The 19,633-nt window shown below is 32.0% G+C and overlaps 4 protein-coding genes across 12 annotated transcripts; 2 read left to right on the top strand and 2 right to left on the bottom strand.

Annotated features, from left to right (window-relative positions):
• Positions 1-536: 536 nt before the first annotated feature.
• Positions 537-1,655, top strand: LOC115240876 (NADH dehydrogenase [ubiquinone] 1 beta subcomplex subunit 10). The gene is made up of 4 exons (XM_029816291.1): positions 537-766; positions 853-988; positions 1,132-1,268; positions 1,385-1,655. The coding sequence occupies exons 1-4, from the start codon at positions 685-687 to the stop codon at positions 1,507-1,509; spliced, it is 480 nt and encodes a 159-aa protein (XP_029672151.1). The 5' UTR covers positions 537-684; the 3' UTR covers positions 1,510-1,655.
• A 1,148-nt stretch (positions 1,656-2,803) lies between these two features.
• Positions 2,804-14,455, bottom strand: LOC115240875 (meiosis regulator and mRNA stability factor 1). Of its 6 annotated transcripts, none has more exons than XM_029816286.1 (26): positions 14,149-14,455; positions 13,936-13,977; positions 13,464-13,820; positions 13,236-13,379; positions 12,867-13,151; positions 11,927-12,093; positions 10,744-10,841; positions 10,439-10,652; positions 10,020-10,179; positions 9,676-9,874; positions 9,515-9,597; positions 9,297-9,431; positions 8,996-9,148; positions 8,438-8,830; positions 8,018-8,193; positions 7,661-7,833; positions 7,347-7,558; positions 7,095-7,245; positions 6,836-7,011; positions 6,348-6,731; positions 6,027-6,254; positions 5,579-5,849; positions 5,123-5,493; positions 4,944-5,039; positions 4,521-4,842; positions 2,804-4,404 (listed from the first exon to the last, which is right to left on the bottom strand). In XM_029816286.1, the coding sequence occupies exons 3-26, from the start codon at positions 13,779-13,781 to the stop codon at positions 4,349-4,351; spliced, it is 4,965 nt and encodes a 1,654-aa protein (XP_029672146.1). In that variant the 5' UTR covers positions 13,782-13,820; positions 13,936-13,977; positions 14,149-14,455; the 3' UTR covers positions 2,804-4,348. The 6 variants fall into 6 exon arrangements, with proteins under 6 accessions (XP_029672146.1, XP_029672144.1, XP_029672145.1 ...); XM_029816284.1 differs by having other exon boundaries at positions 4,512-4,842; positions 14,149-14,454; XM_029816285.1 differs by lacking the exon at positions 13,936-13,977 and having other exon boundaries at positions 4,512-4,842; positions 14,149-14,454.
• A 345-nt stretch (positions 14,456-14,800) lies between these two features.
• LOC115240924 (protein KTI12 homolog) lies at positions 14,801-16,366 on the top strand. Of its 2 annotated transcripts, XM_029816368.1 has the most exons (5): positions 14,801-15,222; positions 15,307-15,568; positions 15,662-15,800; positions 15,870-15,932; positions 16,143-16,361. In XM_029816368.1, exons 1-5 carry the CDS (start codon positions 15,051-15,053, stop codon positions 16,338-16,340), a joined length of 834 nt encoding a protein of 277 aa, XP_029672228.1. In that variant the 5' UTR covers positions 14,801-15,050; the 3' UTR covers positions 16,341-16,361. The 2 variants fall into 2 exon arrangements, with proteins under 2 accessions (XP_029672228.1, XP_029672227.1); XM_029816367.1 differs by having other exon boundaries at positions 15,662-15,932; positions 16,143-16,366.
• Positions 16,367-16,480: 114 nt separating this feature from the next.
• Positions 16,481-19,550, bottom strand: LOC115240923 (carnosine N-methyltransferase). Of its 3 annotated transcripts, XM_029816365.1 has the most exons (8): positions 19,506-19,550; positions 19,051-19,367; positions 18,471-18,678; positions 18,089-18,246; positions 17,670-17,810; positions 17,434-17,596; positions 17,112-17,345; positions 16,481-17,062 (listed from the first exon to the last, which is right to left on the bottom strand). In XM_029816365.1, the coding sequence occupies exons 2-8, from the start codon at positions 19,164-19,166 to the stop codon at positions 16,886-16,888; spliced, it is 1,197 nt and encodes a 398-aa protein (XP_029672225.1). In that variant the 5' UTR covers positions 19,167-19,367; positions 19,506-19,550; the 3' UTR covers positions 16,481-16,885. The 3 variants fall into 3 exon arrangements, with proteins under 3 accessions (XP_029672225.1, XP_029672224.1, XP_029672226.1); XM_029816364.1 differs by having other exon boundaries at positions 19,051-19,550; XM_029816366.1 differs by having other exon boundaries at positions 16,481-17,047; positions 19,051-19,541.
• Between the last annotated feature and the right edge of the window lie 83 nt (positions 19,551-19,633).

The following is a 19,633-nucleotide window of genomic DNA, read 5'->3' as shown; positions in this document are numbered from 1 at the left end:
ATATATATATATATATGCATAATATATGCGCTTTTGTAGATTCCAAATTCAAGTATGTCTATATATGTACTTTTAAATTTAGAATGATTTAAAATCTGGATGAGCATTCAGTGTTGCCTTGATCGATTAAAACGGAAATTTTTGTCTCTTGTCCTGTCTGATTAATTGGACAGTTTCATATTTTGACGAGTTTCAATCGATATATGGAAATGAAAACAAGATGGCATAGCCAATTCCTTTCGATCTGTAGCGGGATTCAGTAACTTGTTATCGATAGTTTTCGGTATCGTCAAATGGCGACAGCCAATGGCAAGGACAATTCTGGTGAAAAGCGCAATTCTCATAGGCTATCGCTCGCTAACGACAACGATAACCGTCGCTAAGATGTTTAGAGAATCCTGCTACTGGATTCCATCTTGTGTGCACTGGAATAGGCGCCAGTAGTACTATAGAGAGCCTAGGGTAATCAACACGATTGACCAATCAAAGGGCTTCATTTTCAACTGGCCAATAAGCATTATTCAGTTCAGTTATAAAGAGCAGACAGCAGACCTCTTATTATATACATTATACATACTCCCGTTGAGTGCGTGCAAATCGCACAAATTGTATATACAAAAAGCAACTTTATAAAAGAAATTTTATTTGTCATTGTTGATTCTGTCTGATTTACTCTGCACAACAATGGCAGAGAAGGATAATCCGATATTCAAGTTTGCGAATGCCGTATATTACGTATTAGATACGCCAGTCACTTATATCCGAGGTATTATCTAATCATTTGTTGGGTTATGTATTTCTCTCTTTTTATATATATAGTTATAAACAAATGGTTTCTTTTTTTAATTGCAGAGAAATTCGTAGTGCCGAATCAAAAGAAATATCCATGGTATCATCAACAATACCGTCGTGTACCAACGATTGACGAATGTTACACCGACGATGTGGTCTGTTATACCGAGGCAAATTGTCAATTCATGCGCGATAAGTAAGTTTTATGAAATATTAGAAAATAAAAAGAGAAGGAAAACTATTTGTTTACTATTGACAATATTGAGACGACGGTCAATATTATAATTGCGAGATATACTTTGTTTCGAGTATATTAAATCAACCAAATTTTACTAACAGATCGGTAGATGATGAAATTTTATTCATATTGAGAAGTCGTTTTGAACAGTGTGCTTTTTATCACGGCGATGACGATTATTTATGCGATGATTTAAAGAAGACCTACTTCGACGCGACTGCTGCATGGTTTACAAAATGCAAGTATTGCTACTATAATAAATGGAGTTATGATATACAGAGAAAAATAATATAATGAGAAAAACTTTAAACATCTCAATCTCTTTATTTAAATATATTGTAACAAATTCCGCAGATGGCGATATGGGCATAGGTTTGAACGCTAAAAATGCATATATGAAGCAGAAACATCGTTTGATTTGGGAGCGCCGTCATGGTCCAGTAGGTAGTGGCATGAGAGATCAAGCGACTAAGGCATAGCAATTTATATTGACATTGTAGATGATAATTTAATGGCAAACGCATTCGCATATTATGGGCCAGAATTGCAGGTTTGCATTAATGTACAGATATATATATATATTGTGAATTGAAAAAGGCGGGATAATAAAAATAATTTATCAAAATTTTTACTCATTTCTTCTTTGCATCTATAAAGATTGTTATCTTACAATATAAATAGAACAAGAATATGTATCTGTAGCAAATATCTCAAATATTGAATGAATTAATCTCTTTTTATTCTTTCATTGTACAATATATAAAAAGATTATACTTATTGTACATATGTATATCAAATTAATTTACGAAATACTCATTTACACGCGATTCCATTGATGATTTATACATTCTTTTGTTTGTTATTGAGTTAAAATCATCTTATACGCATTAATCTCATTTACAATTTTCTCTATCTTGACATTTTCTTAATCAGATTACTCATCCATTATTTAGAATGCCAAAGTAAATTGAGTACACGTAAAACTTATACAATATAATATTTAGGGCATAAAACAATTATTTGCATTGAAATATCCTATGTAGTAGCATACATTACACATTCATAAGATATTTCTGTTTGAATGAATTAAAAGTTTCTCTACAAAACACACATGTATGCACAAAATTTTTCATGTAAATATAAAATACAAGAATTCATTATTTTAGACATATAAATATATAACATGTAACAAAACTATTTTTTTTAGTGCAAATAAATTAAACAAAATATTTCGAAGAAAGTCATGTAAATACTATGATCCTTATAATTAAATAACATTCGATGTCTCGACTGTCATTTAACGTATCGCAAATTTTCGGATAATCCAATGGAGATAGCGCAAGCATCATATTTCTTAAATTCTTCACTTTTTTAAAAAATAACGTACTAAAAAAAGAATAAATTGACAAATCGTATCGCATGAAACTTAAAAATCCATTGTAGCAATAATCCTAATAATCCAGTACAATCTATAATTAATCCTTTCACGCTGCGAATTATTACACATCCATATCGCATTTACGAGCACAAAATATAAGATTAAAAATGAGATCAGTATACTCATTCGCCTGTACAATTCAAATAGTGCGACATTCTCATGATACATTATGATTTATATTACTCATTTAATACATTAACAGAATATTTTACAAAAATTCTGTCACAATATACTCATTATTCCTTTTTGAATGAAAAAGAAAGAAGGATTGCGCAACATGAGGCTGCTGATATATTTTTGGTGCAATTACTCTACATTTGTTTCGTCTCTTTTTTAATAAAATTTTGTGTATTTATCGTTATTTAATAGTATCGGACAATGATGTTTGTCTCTACGATCTTTGTTAAAATTTTATCTCGCGTGTCGCATCCTGCTACATATTCTTCGATCATGCTATATCAAATAATAGTACTAATTTCTAAACATCAAAGATTTTTTTACCAATAAAATTATTTTTTTTTTTTTTTTTTTTTTTTTCTTACGTATCGTGAAATCATGTGAGAACAGCTTATACATCGTATCATTCCAATTTTACATAATCGCTATATATTCATAACATTGTCTCATTCATTTATAACACATTTGAAAAACTATACATTGAGCTGTAAAAAATGTATCAATGGAACAAATGAAAAATGGAGCAAATAGAAAATTTATAAGGCGATTAAGATGAACAACTATACAGATGAAAATGCATGGCGGACAGGAGAATTTTCACTTAGTTTTTAGTTGGCAACAATTATACACAATATCTTTTTCAGACATATAATATGTTATATGGGCTGCGTTCCGTTTCATGCATGATGCGCATGATGCATTACTTATCTTTGTTATTCACCGAATGTTAAATAAGGATAAGTTATGCATTATGCGCATCATGCATGAAACGGAACGCAGCCATGAGTGCAATTCACATTGCTGTTGACAATGTGAATGTAGGCAAATCGAAAGAAGCGATTTAACAATAATTTATTTACAAGATAAAATTAATTAATACTTGATATAACTATTGAAATCTAATTTAATCTTTCCTCGCGCATTTTTTCACAAACAAAATTAAAATCAGATATAAATTATCCCATGATTATGTGTGTGTTATTAACTGGTCGAAACAATCAAGTAAAAATTGATTGTAAATTCGCGTATATACGCAATACAAAAAAACATAAATAAGATTAAAAAATCTATATCTATAATATACAAATAAAAAATGTGTATTAGAGGCACAATATAAAAAGATTTAAATTGTAATAAATCTCAATTAAATATACTGCGTCATGCTTCTCGAGTGTGATTTGCCGAAAGTTAATTATTGCCATCCAAATTTTCCTTCTTTTAATGTATCATATCATCTTGCTTTTTTTTATATCCTATATCACAGTACGAAAAATGCTACGTGTTTCCTAACCATCAGCACATGTCACTCGGTATAAACTCGATCACTCACGCATTTGATATTAGAATCCCGATTATAGCAATCACATATTTACTCGATGTATATTTTCATACCCTTTGAAAATAACTCAAGTCTTATAAGCAGTATTCTCTCTATCACACATACACATTTACATACACATTTACTCTATACACAAATTTCTTATAAATTTTGAGTAAATATAGTGATAAATAAAGTGTGTGGTACCTACCACATCTGTGAAATAATTATATAGGTAATCTAATCCATCTTAGGTGGTAACCGAAAGACCGTAATGTTGAATTTTGCAGTTTCTTACTATTTTCAAGCATAAAATTTATCAAACTCAATCAGTTTTGATCCTGAGCTTATCACTTTTTAACATCTCTTTCTGTATATTCTCTGCTCATGGCTCGATTGGCTGGTTAAACTGGGCTGCCAAACGTCTCTTGCCTTTAGTTACTGTAATTAATAGTTTTCTGATATTTTACAATGCAATTGAGCACACACATATATTATAGAATTAGTTATAAAAGAATTTATTTTTTCTTTTTAATGCAGCTACTTACGGAACTTACTAGAAGTGCTATGGCTATCGCTGCTCTCATCATCATCGATAGTATTATCTTCGCTTTCGGAACTTGCAAGATTGAGATGTGTTCTCGCGGCAATCTTCTTCTGATTATCTACCAATATCTTCTTCTTGGGTGTTAGGGATAAAGAAGGAAGCGGCAGTTCAGATGGATGTGGCGCAACAACAGACTTGCAATAGTAAGGAGAAGTAGGCAGGTACAAAGGATTCGCAGCAGCAGGTAATAGATTTTTCGTTGGTGATAGCAAGTCCGATGTACCATCACCGGACAGTAATTGGTTCCAGCTCGGTAAAGTTAACGGAGGAACCTAAAAAAGTAGTTAAAATGGTAAAAATTAATATATATCATTAAAGGAAATGAAAACGCTATTTCTCAAATACAAATATCCTAAAAAGAAAAAAAAATTACCTGTACGTTCGTCGAATGTTCGTCTTGCGGATATGTAAATTTCGTTGGAGACATCCATAGCGACGATTTCCAATGCTCTTCCTTACATACGGTATCCTACGAAAGAAAATACACAGTTATTAATAAACTAACACCTGGATAGAAAAAAGATGGATTATTAATGTATATTAGAATAATACCTCGGGCGGGGAATCGGGCTTAGGTGGTGGCGGAGGAAAGTCATGTTGCATTATCGGTGTACGTATTAAACTCTTCAAGAAGCTCTCGCAGCCGCTTTCCGACCAATTAATCGAGCGTTCTTCCAAACTTGTCAAGTTCTTCCAATGCTTGATACGATTTTCCGACCATAAAGCTTTATCCTCTTTCACTTTCCAAGAATTAATGTTTGTCAACTGATCTATCCATTTCTCGTGATTATCTACCATGCCCAAAGCATTTGACACATTTACGCGGTAAGAAGAATCACTTTCAAACGAATCGTTGCTGGAATCCGTATCATGAGAGGATAACATCGGCTTATATACCGTTGGTAAAAGTATACCGGCCGCAGCTTAGCAAAGAATAAATGTTCAAATTAGCGCGATATCGATATAAAAATATATTATAGAAATATTAAATTTTTCGATTGTTATTACCAGCCAATTTTTTATTTAAATAAATAACTGCTTCTTTCTTCCTTGTTTCCTTTATCGTTACGGTGCAAGGTAATGCTTGTAAAAGTGCAGTTATTGTTGGAAAACCATATTGTGCAGGTTTACAAGGTGACCCTATGATAGTCGAGTATGATACATCAAACTGCGACAAGTTTAATGTACCACCATAATTCATTATTACACGATAAAGATCACAGGCGAAACGATGTAACGGTGTGAGTTCGATGAATTGTTCGCCATTTACCACTGTAAACTACAAGATATATTCTTAGAATGCAATACATATATTCTGGACCGCGTCAGAGTGTTATTTTAACCAGGGCATTTTAAGCAGTAGTGTGAATGATCATTTTGCACTTTTGCGAAAGCTTAGACAGCAAAAGTATGTAGATGAAGCAAGCTTAGGCGAATGTATTAAATTTATACATACCCGAACAACATTCGCCAGATCTTTTCTAAACTTGTCTAGATTAAATTCTTGCTTTTTGCTCTTAGATTCATGCTTCAAGTAATATTGAGAGTATTGTTGAACAAATTCCTTAACAGGCATTCCATATTGAGGTTGGTCCATCAGTATGCGTCGGCATTGAAGAGTTGTTTGTTGCAAATGTGATTTGTCTATTGTGATAATAGCAGGTCCTGTGGCCAAATCTATGATCTGCGACGAAAGAAGAAAATCCAGATATAATTGATATAAATAAATTGAAATGCTATCGAGAGACATCGCTGGATCGACATGATATCGTGTTACCTGAATGGTATCTCTAAGCTTTTGCATAAGATGTAACATGGAATTGCAGCCGAATAATTCGGGACGTAATGCGTAGCCGAATTGATGTAAAAACGTTTGCGCGATGTTCGAGACCATGAGGCCACCTCTGGCGCGCATTACCAATTTCGATATTTGTTCGGCGAGAACTTTAAGACCCTCTATCTCAGTTAAAGATATCTGTCTCTCGCCTCCATTAACTTCCTCGATTTTAACTATGTCCGGAATTGCTTCGAACAATTCGATCAATTTGGTGAATCCGTAATCCGATACTCGACATTGATGACCAAAATGATGATGATAGGAAGGTACAAACTTATTGAACAACATTCTGCATTGAGGTGCATGTTGTAGTAATTCGACAACCTGTGTATAAAAAATTTAACTTATTAAATTAATTAATTTGAAGAATTTAATTTAAAAGATACTTAGATCTCAGAGCTTTCTTCGATAATTCGCAAATTACGTACTTCCTTAGCAAACAATCTTGTTCGTTCCATCTCTTCCACAGTCTGCTCACGTTTGGGAATAGCGATCATTTTATCGCCGCCCTCAATAGATGTTACGACAACTGTGTTTTCAGACACTTCACCGAGAATATCTTCGATACTGCACACGCCGTAATCCACAATATCCCACGGTTTTGCTACAAAATGATTTGGTGTGAGATATTAATTATTTTCTTTTAATTATGAATACGAATAAATGTGCAAAGAGTTTTTTATATACCTATTACTCTACCGTAAACATTTGGAAATTCCGATAGTGCTACTTGTTTGCTCGCTTTTGACTTGAGTACTCGTAATAAATCCGAAGTGAATCGACGTACTTGAGCACGGTGCGATAATGTAACCATGCGTTTATTGCCTTCACCCATTACCTAAAAAAAAAAAAAAATATATATGTGATACAATTTGTACATCATTTGTATCATTCCAAGTTAACACTTTATATATTTGCAGTACTATTTAATTTACATACTTGGACTGTGTGTGTAAGTGCCTCTAGCAAATCAATCAATTTAGTGAACCCATAATCGGCGACTCTACATTGCCGTCCAAAGTGATGATGGTACGCTGGTATAAATCGATTAAAGGGTAATTGGCAGTGTGGAGCGGTTTTCAAAAGATCAACCAATTCACGACTAAAAAGGGCTAATTGATTTGCGAGCGATGGACTTACGCATTTGTTTTCTGAAAGAAAAGTGAGGTGTGTCTTATGATTTTGGTATAATAGAAAATTTTTGATAAGCATACCTTAGATTTTTAAAATTAAAACTTATAAAAGAGATTTACCATCCTGGTTACTTTCATGATCCTTTCTTCCTACCCACACAAGATACTTTACGCTGCCAATATCTTGTCTTAATTCAATAGATGATAAACATGATACCAAATGTTCCAAAGGCACACCATGTTCTACAATTTCCAACCTTTCCTTAAATTCAGCCTCGTAACAGTTTGGTAGACTGAAATTATTTAATAGATTGTAAGATTCCTATCTTAAATTAATATCAGCATCACGAAACAAGCTTATGACTTATTTTTTATGATTATAAGCTACAGAAATGTTTATTATTTATTATTTAATATAGTTATTCATCTGTAAACTATACAAAGGTTCATTAATGCAATAAATGATGGAAAATATACCTTGGTAAGGGTAGTATGCCATTGTGCGACGCTAATAATTCTTCCATACGAGACTCGAGAACTTTTAAGGAGATCTTTACATTAGGTAAGGATGCCATCTCTTGTTCTGCCCAACCTTTGTCAGACAACGGTTTTGCGATATGGATTGTACAATACGGCAATTTGACTTGTCCATCCTACAAGCATTATTCAGTCTCTTTTATGTCTAAAGTATAATACATATAATCTTTTCTATCATATAAAAGAATATAAATTCAGCATGATATAGTACGCTTCACAGTGTGATCAAAGCTTCTCAACAGTGAGGGAAACTAAGGGAAGCTCTACCATCACCGAAAAAGCTCAGACTCGGCTTTCATCCATCATATTTTATAGATGCTGTAAATAATATTCGCATAATGATATAATATTATCGCACACCTGTACTGTGTTGCATGGCGATGGCGTGTTTCTATGATCCGGATTGAGCGAGACCATTCTGCCACTTGGATCTTCAGTAATTACGCATACGTCTTTCATTTTATATAATTCGGAGACGCTTACAGAGATCATAAACCGGCTCTCGTACATTTCGCGGAACTTGAATAGTGGAAGTTTGTGTCCCGGAACCTCTTGCAAAAGTAGTACGATTTGTGCTCGGATAAGTTGGGGATTTGTTCCACCAGTGTGAGCGTAAGATATCAGTATGCGTTTATAGCCTATTTTACGTCGATGTAATTGCGAAATTGCATATTGTGCGTCCGGTAGCGAGGGTACTTTGACGCTGGCGGCAAAATTACCGTCTGATTGCATAAATACAGAAATATGACAGCTCTGAAAAAAAAAAAAAAGAGAAAGAAAATCTCTTTAAGTATCTCGTATAACATGTAATGCATATATGTAGGTAATATATATAATAAAATATAATAATTATATATATATATAGAATAATATAATTACGACTTTTTGTATAATAAATTAAATAAACTTGCTACTTACTGAGACATGTTCCATGAATACAGACGAAAGAATCCGTTTCATATCCTTTATATCGATGCTTTGATCTAAATTTGTCACTTGCAGTTCGATAGGTGTATTAGTGCCATTATTAGCGCTAGATCCATTGCGATTATTTATAGGATTACAAAATTTCTAAAAGAAAAAAAAAAAAAAAAGGAAGGGGGAGGAGAGAGAGAGAGAGAGAAATATATAACAATTGAAATTGAAATTAAATACAAGAATAAATTAACTTCAATTTAAGCAAATTTTAACTTTTAATTTTTAATTAAAGAAGGAATACCTCTACTTCTTCATTTTCTGCATCACTCAGATGCGAAGAACGCGAGGTTTGGTTGTGTTGTCCTGTCCCTTGTAGTATGTTATTTTCATAAGGGGATGGTGTTTTGTTGTTCCGTGTAGAAATTTGCTGTTGATTCTAAAACAGAAAACATTTCTTTTTTTTATTTCTCTAAATATATTGTATTAAACACTAGGAAAAAGAAAAAATTATGTTTGTACCTGACTATGCCATGCACTTTTTTCTCTAGTTGGTGCATCATATAGAGGAGATGGACTACGCCGTTTAAAAGAGTTGGATTGCCCTATTGTTTTACAATAATATATAACATTAATTATTGTGAGATGCAATTGAAGTAATAAAATTGATTTCGAACTATTACCATTATAATTAAGTGGAACAGCTAATGAATTATACGACTGTCGACCTCCAACCCATTCGGAAGCATAAGCAAAAGAACCGTGTGTACCTCTAATGCGTCTAAGCCCTTCAGGAGTACGAGAAGTTATACCAATAGCAACATTATTATCCCGAACCTGCGAGATATGAGCTCGTTTTCCTGATATCTTTGACTTCTCCACCTTTAAATTATCATTTATTATACAAGTGTGAACATTGCAATAAACACAACAACAAGCCAATAATAACAGGGACAAAATTACATACAAAAAAAAACAGATAATAAAAATGATCAAATTTGAAAATATTCATCTACATGAAACTAACTTTATATTGTTCTTCCCATATATGGCTATACTGATGAGGTTCCGCAATTGGCCAAATTAATGGTGACTGCACTCTAGCGAGTTCATTATATGTCCTATTAAAATTCACATCATTATTTGTAAACGATCTCCCAAAAAATATGGGAGGTTGCTGCACCATTCTGTAAAACATAAGATAAAGATATTAAAATTACACATATTTTTATTATACTCTTGTGCCATTTATAAAATCTGTTTAGTAGTTTATCAGATAAGATCAAAGTTCAAAGTTCATAGCCCGAATCAGCAAGGATAACAATCTACTCGCGACTCTAGAGCTCTTTCTCGGATTGTCCATCATTTAAACAAAAAAAAGAAGAATACGATATTGTATTAATTTATTAGATAAATAGATTTAGATGGCAAATTTAACAGACTGACCCTGATAGCGGGGGAGCATTGATGGGCGCGCAATGGGCGCTAAAAGCAGGATAAGCGCCGACTACAGGTGGTGATGTTTGATAATTTGGGAATTGGAGGGTTCTTGTCCCTAATATAGAGGCACTCGCAGCATACATTTGTTTAGAGCTGCTTTGCTTAGAGTCGGTAACAATTTCCGATTCACTGACTGCCCGACTTCGTGTTGTAATATTTCCTGAAAAAAATATAATGAATTATAATAAGCTTAGCGATCGAGTACCGTGTGTACGTCATATTTGGAGATAGAATTTCACCAACAAACATACCTAGATTTTTGCCAATTGTACTTCCTTTTTCTTTACCGAGATATCTTACAAGTATTTTTGATCCAAGAACATATTCTCCTTCCATCCGTTTCTGAGCTCTATCCAAAATAAAAAAAAAAAAATAAATAAAAATAAAAAAAAAAACCAAAAAACAGAAAAGAGAGAAATCATATTGTTATTGTATAGTCAGCTGAACAGAATAGAAACAGTTCCTTCTTATATATATATATATATAAATGACCTTGCAGGCACAAGAATATACAAATATCTATATACGATTTCATTTGAATTGCAAACAATAAAAATTGTCAATTAAAATTTTATTTCAACAAGGAACATATATATTGGGTATAATATATTTTTCAATATTAAAGACACGGCGCAAATTTTTCTAACAACGACAAAGAATACTATAACTTACCCCAAACAGAAATAAAACCATCAGTCAACATTATGATATAACATTTAAATAAAATAATAAATACTAATAATATGTGTATTATTCTGTATAAAAATAAACTTTTTATAATAAATTATCCGATATATGTATGTGGTACTAAAGGTATAATAATATAAGACAACTTATTATACAATATTCTTTGACTTTTCACTATGTTCGTTATGTTACTGTCTGTTATTTCAAACCTTCCTTATTTATCTTTTCATCCCCACTACATCCGTATGTAATGAAGGAGATATATGATGTTTCTTTTTCTTTCTTTTTCTCTTATATATATATACATAAATCTTCTTCTATATGGATTCTCGTCCTGATGGGACGCAGTACTACCACTTAAGTATACACACAAATCTATTGTAATAGAGAATGTGAAAGGCTGATTTACATGATATACAGGCGGGTTATTTGAATAAGTTCATGTACAAATGGGCTAATCAATAAATAACAAAAAGATAATGTAAATTTCGATAACTTCAACTTTTCGATTGCTGTCTAAAATTATTTAAAATCGCAGTTCATTCTAGTTAGTATTTAAGCTATAATTCTGCATATATATTTTAATTTATCAAACAATAAAATTTGATATATTAATTTTTGGCCATTACACTAAATATATAAAATAAAAAATAGTACAACTCTTTCAAAAATTAAGCAGTTAAAAAAAATAATCAAACTTTATGTGTGTGTATTCTGTGGCAATCAAAAAGTTAATAAGATATATACCTATCTGCAGAACTGTGCGACGTAAAGCGTACAATGGCAGTATTTGATTGGACATCTATTACACGACCACCGCAATTATCAGATAATTGCTTAAGACGACGCTTAATGACATTAACATCCTTCTCATCAGGAAGATTACTAACTAAAAGGTCATAGGATTCATTACCCTGAAAGTGTTAAATTCATGGGTAATTTCGTATGGTGGAAAAAAAAAAAAAAAAACATATACATACAGAGGAAAGATTATACATGCTAGTAAATTTTAATACAATTTGTACATGTATGATGAGAGTGATCAATTGACGTTTTTATACAGAATTATTGATGTGTCCATTAAATAATTGGCTACATGTTTTGATTAACATAAAAAAAGATTTGAAATTATATACATTCATTGATGATTTCGTAAAATCAAATCAGTTAATAAAAGTTTATATATAAACTGCCATTAATTGCTTTGACTTTAGGAAATTACTAGTAAATATATATAATTTCAATTATTTTTTAATGTTAACTGAAACATGTTATGCCAGTTATTTAATGGTCATACATCAGAAAAAAATATATATACATATATTTTTTTATATGTATATTTATACAAGTATATTAGAATCACTAGTGTCTTCCCTATATGTACTGTGTGTTAATATAAATGAATCTATAAAAATCATACATATGTGTACCAGGATGTGTAACAAATATTGTGCACATACATATACAAGACAAAATACATTTGAATATAAGCAAATATATACTCTGTGTGTGTGTGTGTGTATATATATATATATATATATATATATATACACACTCACACACACTCTAAATATCATTTATGAAATAAATACATAAGTAAAGTATATACCATGATTTATTTTATAACAATTTCAAATAAAAAAATTCTTTTGTCAATATTATTATCTTCACATACCAGTCTTCATACCTTTGCTGGAGTTCTGGATGGAAGTGGCTCTGTAAGCTCCATAAAATCATAATGTTCATTAGCGCATAATATTAATGCTTCTGAAGTATTTTTTTTATGTAACAGTATTACATAAATTTTTTTCCTATGACGTAAATCACTGAGATCAGCGGCAAAATTAATATCACCGGATATTAAAATTATAGCTGCTGGGCTGCCATGAATATCGGCGAACCTTCTGATGGACTGTTTAAGTTTCTCATCTGCAGCATTCTTACATGTGGCAGCTACATGTATTAAATTAACCTAGTAAATGCATAAGAAAAATAAATAAATTTGCTAACAAATTAATTGCACCAATGACAAAATCATGTTGTGCAGCCATTTTACCTGAGCGTCATTCAGTTCTTGTATAATTTGGTTATTCTCTTTCTGAACGTCGCAAACTACAATAAATTCTGCTTCTCTATAGCCATTAAAAAATTTGTCTCTAATTAATTGTGTAACTGCTATGGCGGATCTGCCTTTAGGAACCTGTAATATCGCAAAGGATCATAATTGTATAATATCATATTAATGATACATCTTTTAGATAAGAGAAAAGATTAGCAAACTAACTTGACAGTTCTCAATGTCCCAAAATACTCCAATGGGTGGAAGATGTTGAATGGGTAAAGTTGGTATATTAACTGGACTATCATGATGTAAAAGAGAACATTCGTGTCTACAATGGCCGAATAATGAAGAAGCGGATGCTTTGAATCCTACTTTGGAACTAATATTTTTTAATCTACCATCATACGATTGATTTTTGGGAATTTGAGAAAAGATCTTTTGTGCAGATAACAGTTGCAACAGTTTCTCATTAAGATCTTCGATTTCATCATTGTCATCTATACAAGATGTATGATAATCCAAAAATTTTTTTCCTGCCATGTGTTTCACAAATTATCTAATAAGATTTCACTATACAGACTGAAATTAAATAAAAAATTTCCAAATTAATAAGGATATATATTTTGATACATAAATATATTGCATTCAGTAAGATTGTATATAAATAATTAATATATAAAGAACAATTATAGACCTTTTCCACATAAAAGATTTGCAGTTGCAAAGAGCCAAAAACCTAAAAGAGATGAATATCAAACGAATTACAACGATAAATATTTCTAACACATTTCGCGCGTTTTGATAAGTTTTAATTCGAGTTTAAATTTGGCCTATAAATGCGTGAAATGATCAAGCTTGATTTAGCAGAGTTTGTAATTAGCGATTTAAGAATATTTGAAACGTTTACCTGAGAAGTTCAGTCATTGTTTTATCGTGAGTCTCTGTGCAACATGCAGCGTCGGGCAAGAATGCAACAACCGGCAAACACATGAAATGTCGAATACATAAAACATCACGGAGGAACATTACAGGCGTATCCATAGTTTGCAAAAATCCATGACCAAACCTGTACATACACAAGAAATGAAACACGGATCAACGCTAATCTGCAAAACGTGCGTCCCTGCAATTTGCAATTTTCAATATGGCTACGTTCGGGAAGCACGCTTACGCGCTAAAAGCGTCGTTCTATCTTTGTTATTTATGGAAAGTTGAACAAGGACAATGCATGCTCATAGCGCTAAAAGCGTGCTCCTCGAACGCACCCTATTTCTTTTCAATCTGCTCCCTCTCTTTTCAATCTCTTTCTCTCTCTCTCTCTCTCTCTCTCTCTCTCTCTCTTCAATTCTATGCATATGAAAACATATTCAAAAGCTACATTATTAATAAAGGCCTATTCTGAATAGATTTACACACTCACATAAACAAACCAATCAAATGCCGACTTTATCGAATAGAGAATTTCTACACGTCACGATTGGACACAGAATCCTCTGTCAATTATGCTAGGTACCCTAGGTATTAGAGAATTTATTTCTCAGTGTTGGTAATTCTGAAACTATAGTTTCACATTGTCACCGCGCGAGGTCTCCAAGATCAATTCAGAATTTTTTCGTCACTCTAACCTCCAACCGATCCTTCATATGATTTTGTAACGTCAAAAAAACTGTAAATTATAAATAAATTTGTATATAATATGTTGTATTCGTTAGAAATTTACATAATTTATATTCTTGTAAGAAGTTAGAGAATGTGAATATGTAAGGATTGAACTTCCTTTGATCCAGATATTTGTTATATTATGCTAAAATGCCGCTGATAATAATAACTGGCAACCCGTGCAGCGGTAAAACAACGAGAAGTCTTGAATTGAAGAAGTATTTTGAGAACATGCTAAAGAATAGTGGACAAAATGTAGAAATAATTAGCGAATACGATGCGATAATTAAGGAAGGCTACGATAAAAATGTATTTTACGCGGGTAAATATAGAGCAAAATTCGATGTTTTACAAATATTTCAATGTTGAGTCTAAATGTATTTTTTATCCATTGTGTGTGTTTTAGATTCCAAAAAAGAAAAAGCTGTTAGAAGCGCCATAAAATCGGACATTCAACGTAGGCTCAACACACGCGATCTATTGATATTTGATGGTAGCAATTACATCAAAGGATATCGGTACGAAATTTACTGTATGACCAAACTGTACAAGACTCCTCAATGCACAATACATTGTGATATACCAGTCGAATATGCTTGGTTGTGGAACAATAAACGAGTCGAATTAGATCGATATAGTAGAGAAATTTTTGACTCACTTGTAGCAAGGTAATTACACAATAATAATAATGATAGTTACAAGAAATCTGTCAAGAAAATATCTGTTAAATAATAAATGTTTAAATATTAACTCCTCGATAGATATGAAACGCCAGATAGTAAAAACCGATGGGATTATCCACTTTTTGCAATTACACCAGAAGACGAATTAATGTTCGATGAAATTTATAAATCGCTTTACCAAGTTAAATCACCAAAACCAAATCAAAGTACCCAATGTGTCAGTATCTCCTTTTTTTCTTCTTTTTTTCCAGTGTCCAATATTTTACATAAATATTTATATTTTCAGCCACCATTAGCATCTACGAATTATTTGTATGAATTAGATACAATAACAAAAGATGTAATAAACGTAAGTGATTCCATATAGCTATTTACAATTGTAATATCAATGATAAAAAGAATTCATTATTATATATTGAAATCTGAGTGCATAATGGTCACATTTTTTTTTGCTCTTTTTTTGTTTTTATAACACTTTCATTGTACATACAATATAAGATTTGTAAAATTATTAAGGTAGGCACTAATAATAAACACATATTTTTCTTCTATCACAAAGGCAATATTATCGGCGCAACAACTGGGAATAAACAACAATATAAAGATACCAGGTTCCAATGTGACTGTACAAAGCACAGGCACACCAGCGAAACTAATGAGATTACGGAGACAGTTTTTAACTTATAGTAAAATGCAGCAAAGTAGAATCGATCATATTGCCACATTATTTGTACAATACCTCAATAAAAACTTATAATAAAGCAGAGAAAAATGTATTGGGTATATTTGTTTCATTTTCTAATTTTAATATAATTACTTTATACACATACACACACATACATGTAATAACATTGCGCGTGCGTGTACAATTATATATATATATATATGTATGTATGCTGTGTGTGTGTGTATGAGAATCACTGGTTTTTAAATATTCCTAAATCTTTGTCAGAGTATATACTTTTGATTCCAATCATAATACAATGAACAAAAATATATAATAGATCAGATATTTTTGTCTGGAGTTATGGTACACTGATAAATTTCACAAAATAATATCTATTGCTTTCGTGAAGATACTGAAACTTCAGACAATATATCATAGTACCATTGAAAACTCTTGTATAAAACGAGTTAAATAAATTGAAAAAAATTCAGGATAAAAAAAGAAAAAATATAAGCTTTATGTATTATGCAGTCGCAGAACTATTTCACACAATAATGTGAGAAATTTGAGTGCATTTAAATAATAATTTTTTAATGTTCAATATGTTTCTTCACAAGTAAAATACTTTGCTTTATTCAGTTCTCTTGTTCTTGCATACCGTTAGTTGCAGCGCCATTGCGATTTGTGCTGTCAGGTTCATAAGGTTTTCGACATACAAAATATACACTATTGTATTCGCATTGTAACATGCTATTAATGTTCTGAGCGTAACGGGTCTTTACCTGCGTTTTTTCCTTCTGAAAATATATATGCTACTTTCATAAACATACTTAGAAAAAAAAAAGAAAAGAAAAATTTTACCTCTAATTGAAAGCCAAAGCCCAGAATAACATCACGAATAGAGTCGTAACTCGGCTCGATCGATTCTTCATTCGGTAAATCGCTAAAGTGATATAGTAATGGTCCGAGATTTATCCAAATTCCGCCTGGTTTCAGAATCTTATAGATTGTCTCGATAAATTGCACAACATTATTGGCACAGTCTATGAAGAAACATGTCGCGACACAATCCCAATGATTATCTTCTGTATAAACCTGGAATAAGTTGTGTATCGATTTTAATAATCTTAGTATTACACTTATACATGATATTGTATAGACATGACGTTGTATATTTATTTACCTCTAGAAAGTCACCCGCGGTCATAGAAAATTGTGCGGTTCCCGGAAGATCACTTGGGCTTACATCGGGAAAGGAAACCGCTTGCGTTTGATGTTCTGGTTTCAAATTGTTTGTATATTGATGTACCCATGGATGTACTTGATACAAGTTTACATCCCTACACCTATTTTGAAAAAAAAAACAATTATTATTATTAGGCAAATTGATATAAACAATATTGTTATATTATCACTTACTTATTTAATACAAAGTTTGATGCAAACAACATAAACAAGGAAAATTCATTTCCTTGACAAGTATATCCTCGTTTCGCAATTTCGAAGGCGAGTCGACCCAATCCTGCGCCAGGTACTAAAACATGTACGTCTGAAGGCGTCCTGAAAAAATTGAAATGTATTCAATATTTTCCTCAATATTATAGTGTTGTAATACAATTTACAAAGGAAGCTTCTGCAGCATCTTAAGATTTTAAGTCAAACTGTAATTTCCTCATTGTCAAATGGAAGAAATTTGTCAACTTTATTAAATAATCTTTTGTGATGAAAAAATGATAGCTTAAAATCTCTGAAGCATTTTGTAAGTTTCCTTTGTTTTTTCTCTATTTTCTTTATATATTGATAGTAACTGCTTACACAATAATTATAGATAATCATACCAATGTTCTAATGGGAATTGATACAATATTTCGTCTATGATTGGATGATAGCACGCTTTTCGTTCTTCGGTACCTTCCACACTCCAATCCCGAACCAACTGCCTAATGGTGGCTTGAACTTTCTCTTGGTCTGCCATAACAGACCGTGGATTTAGTATCTGCAATCATAAACCAATATATATTTCAATGGAACACTATGAAAATATGCATGAAACATTACTAGTAAATTTAAATAACATAAAAATATGATTAATAGATCCAATGTTTCAAGATGTTGATTATGATGCAAATAATATTGATAAAATTTTATTGGATAATCAGATTGTAGTATATAAGATGTGCTTATCGTTAGTATATAATAAGAAAGATAAATATCTCTTACGCTATCAACTTGTGCAGTAGATGGGCATACATTTTCAAATATATGGGCTACATCTTTTATAATAAGTTTTATAATTTGATCATTATTTTCAATACATCGTTTTATTTCTTGTAGATGCTCCTTGTACTTTGATAAAAGTTTCTGATGATGCGACGGTAGATTGAGAAAGTAAGATTCTGTTTTTCTTACCCGCAGCAGAGAATGTGTTCTGTGCAGAGGTAAAAAAAAAAAAAAATTATAAATGAATAAAAGTGTCGCACATAAATAATTGTTATTGTAAATTTATACTACGCACGCAATTCAGTAAATATTATTTATAGAGTTTTATATATTATGGAGGACGATTTCTATGAATAATAATAGCTTGCAGAGATTAAGATTCTTACAATAAATAATTGTTAACACAACAATGTCTCTCTCAAATAGCTCATTGAGATTGATGTAATTTCGATAAAAGGCGACAAGTTTTTTCAACTTGATCAAACCGGTCATCTCTTGTCAATGTTCATTGAGAATACAAGGTTCATAGAGGAAAGATAAGGGGATTGGCATCGACCTATTTCTCTCATCAGACACTTACTTGTAATATCTGAACGCGGCGACGATTCTTTGAAAATGTTTTCGTTCTTCTTCGTCCTCGTAACTATTATGCATTTTTCTCGGATGCGGACCCACTGTCGTATCCATCGCTTCCATCTTTACGTTACTTTACTTTATGTTCTTCTGCTTTATGTATAGCACGCGCGCGGGTCTTGTTTTGTAATGAATCTCTCTCTCTCTCTCTCTCTCTCTCTCTTCCCTTCACACGCGTTACAAACTATTCTCACATCTCACAGCGGTAGTCGCTGTTATTTACACTTTCTACACTTGAAGCAAAAGAAACACATGCTTCTCGCACTGAAAAGAAAGAAAGACGAGAAAAGAAACTTATGCGAAGTTTAATCAACAGTAGTTTTGTCTCATTTATAGTCTCTATTACATTTTCTGTATATTTATAATAAAATAAATGTTAATTCTTAAATCATACACACGTACACAGAATAAGCGGGACGTAAGAGTGTGAGAGAAGGAGGACGTGAGGAAAAAAGCACGATAGGAAAGACGAGAGAGGAGTGCAAAAGAGAGAGAGAGAGAGAGAGAGAGAGAGAGAGAGAGAGAGAGAG

The sequence above is a fragment of the Formica exsecta genome, unplaced genomic scaffold (genome assembly GCF_003651465.1).
Source record: "Formica exsecta isolate Colony F162 unplaced genomic scaffold, ASM365146v1 scaffold458, whole genome shotgun sequence".
Taxonomy (NCBI): domain Eukaryota; kingdom Metazoa; phylum Arthropoda; class Insecta; order Hymenoptera; family Formicidae; genus Formica; species Formica exsecta.
This window is presented reverse-complemented; position numbering and strand designations above follow the sequence as displayed.

Coding starts and splice junctions, on each gene's coding strand:
- LOC115240875 (XM_029816284.1), bottom strand. CDS start 13,781: ATGGCAGGAAAAAAATTTTTGGATTATCATACATCTTGTATAGATGAC. Junction 7,012..7,094: donor TGTTTACGGTAGAGTAATAG/GTATATAAAAAA, acceptor ATCATTTTGTAG/CAAAACCGTGGGATATTGTG. Junction 4,405..4,511: donor TAGCACTTCTAGTAAGTTCC/GTAAGTAGCTGC, acceptor TATTAATTACAG/TAACTAAAGGCAAGAGACGT.
- LOC115240923 (XM_029816364.1), bottom strand. CDS start 19,166: ATGGAAGCGATGGATACGACAGTGGGTCCGCATCCGAGAAAAATGCAT. Junction 17,597..17,669: donor TCAAACTTTGTATTAAATAA/GTAAGTGATAAT, acceptor TTTTCAAAATAG/GTGTAGGGATGTAAACTTGT. Junction 17,346..17,433: donor CCGCGGGTGACTTTCTAGAG/GTAAATAAATAT, acceptor AACTTATTCCAG/GTTTATACAGAAGATAATCA.
- LOC115240924 (XM_029816367.1), top strand. CDS start 15,051: ATGCCGCTGATAATAATAACTGGCAACCCGTGCAGCGGTAAAACAACG. Junction 15,223..15,306: donor TAAAAATGTATTTTACGCGG/GTAAATATAGAG, acceptor TGTGTGTTTTAG/ATTCCAAAAAAGAAAAAGCT. Junction 15,933..16,142: donor TAACAAAAGATGTAATAAAC/GTAAGTGATTCC, acceptor TCTATCACAAAG/GCAATATTATCGGCGCAACA.
- LOC115240876 (XM_029816291.1), top strand. CDS start 685: ATGGCAGAGAAGGATAATCCGATATTCAAGTTTGCGAATGCCGTATAT. Junction 767..852: donor GCCAGTCACTTATATCCGAG/GTATTATCTAAT, acceptor TTTTAATTGCAG/AGAAATTCGTAGTGCCGAAT. Junction 989..1,131: donor TGTCAATTCATGCGCGATAA/GTAAGTTTTATG, acceptor TTTTACTAACAG/ATCGGTAGATGATGAAATTT.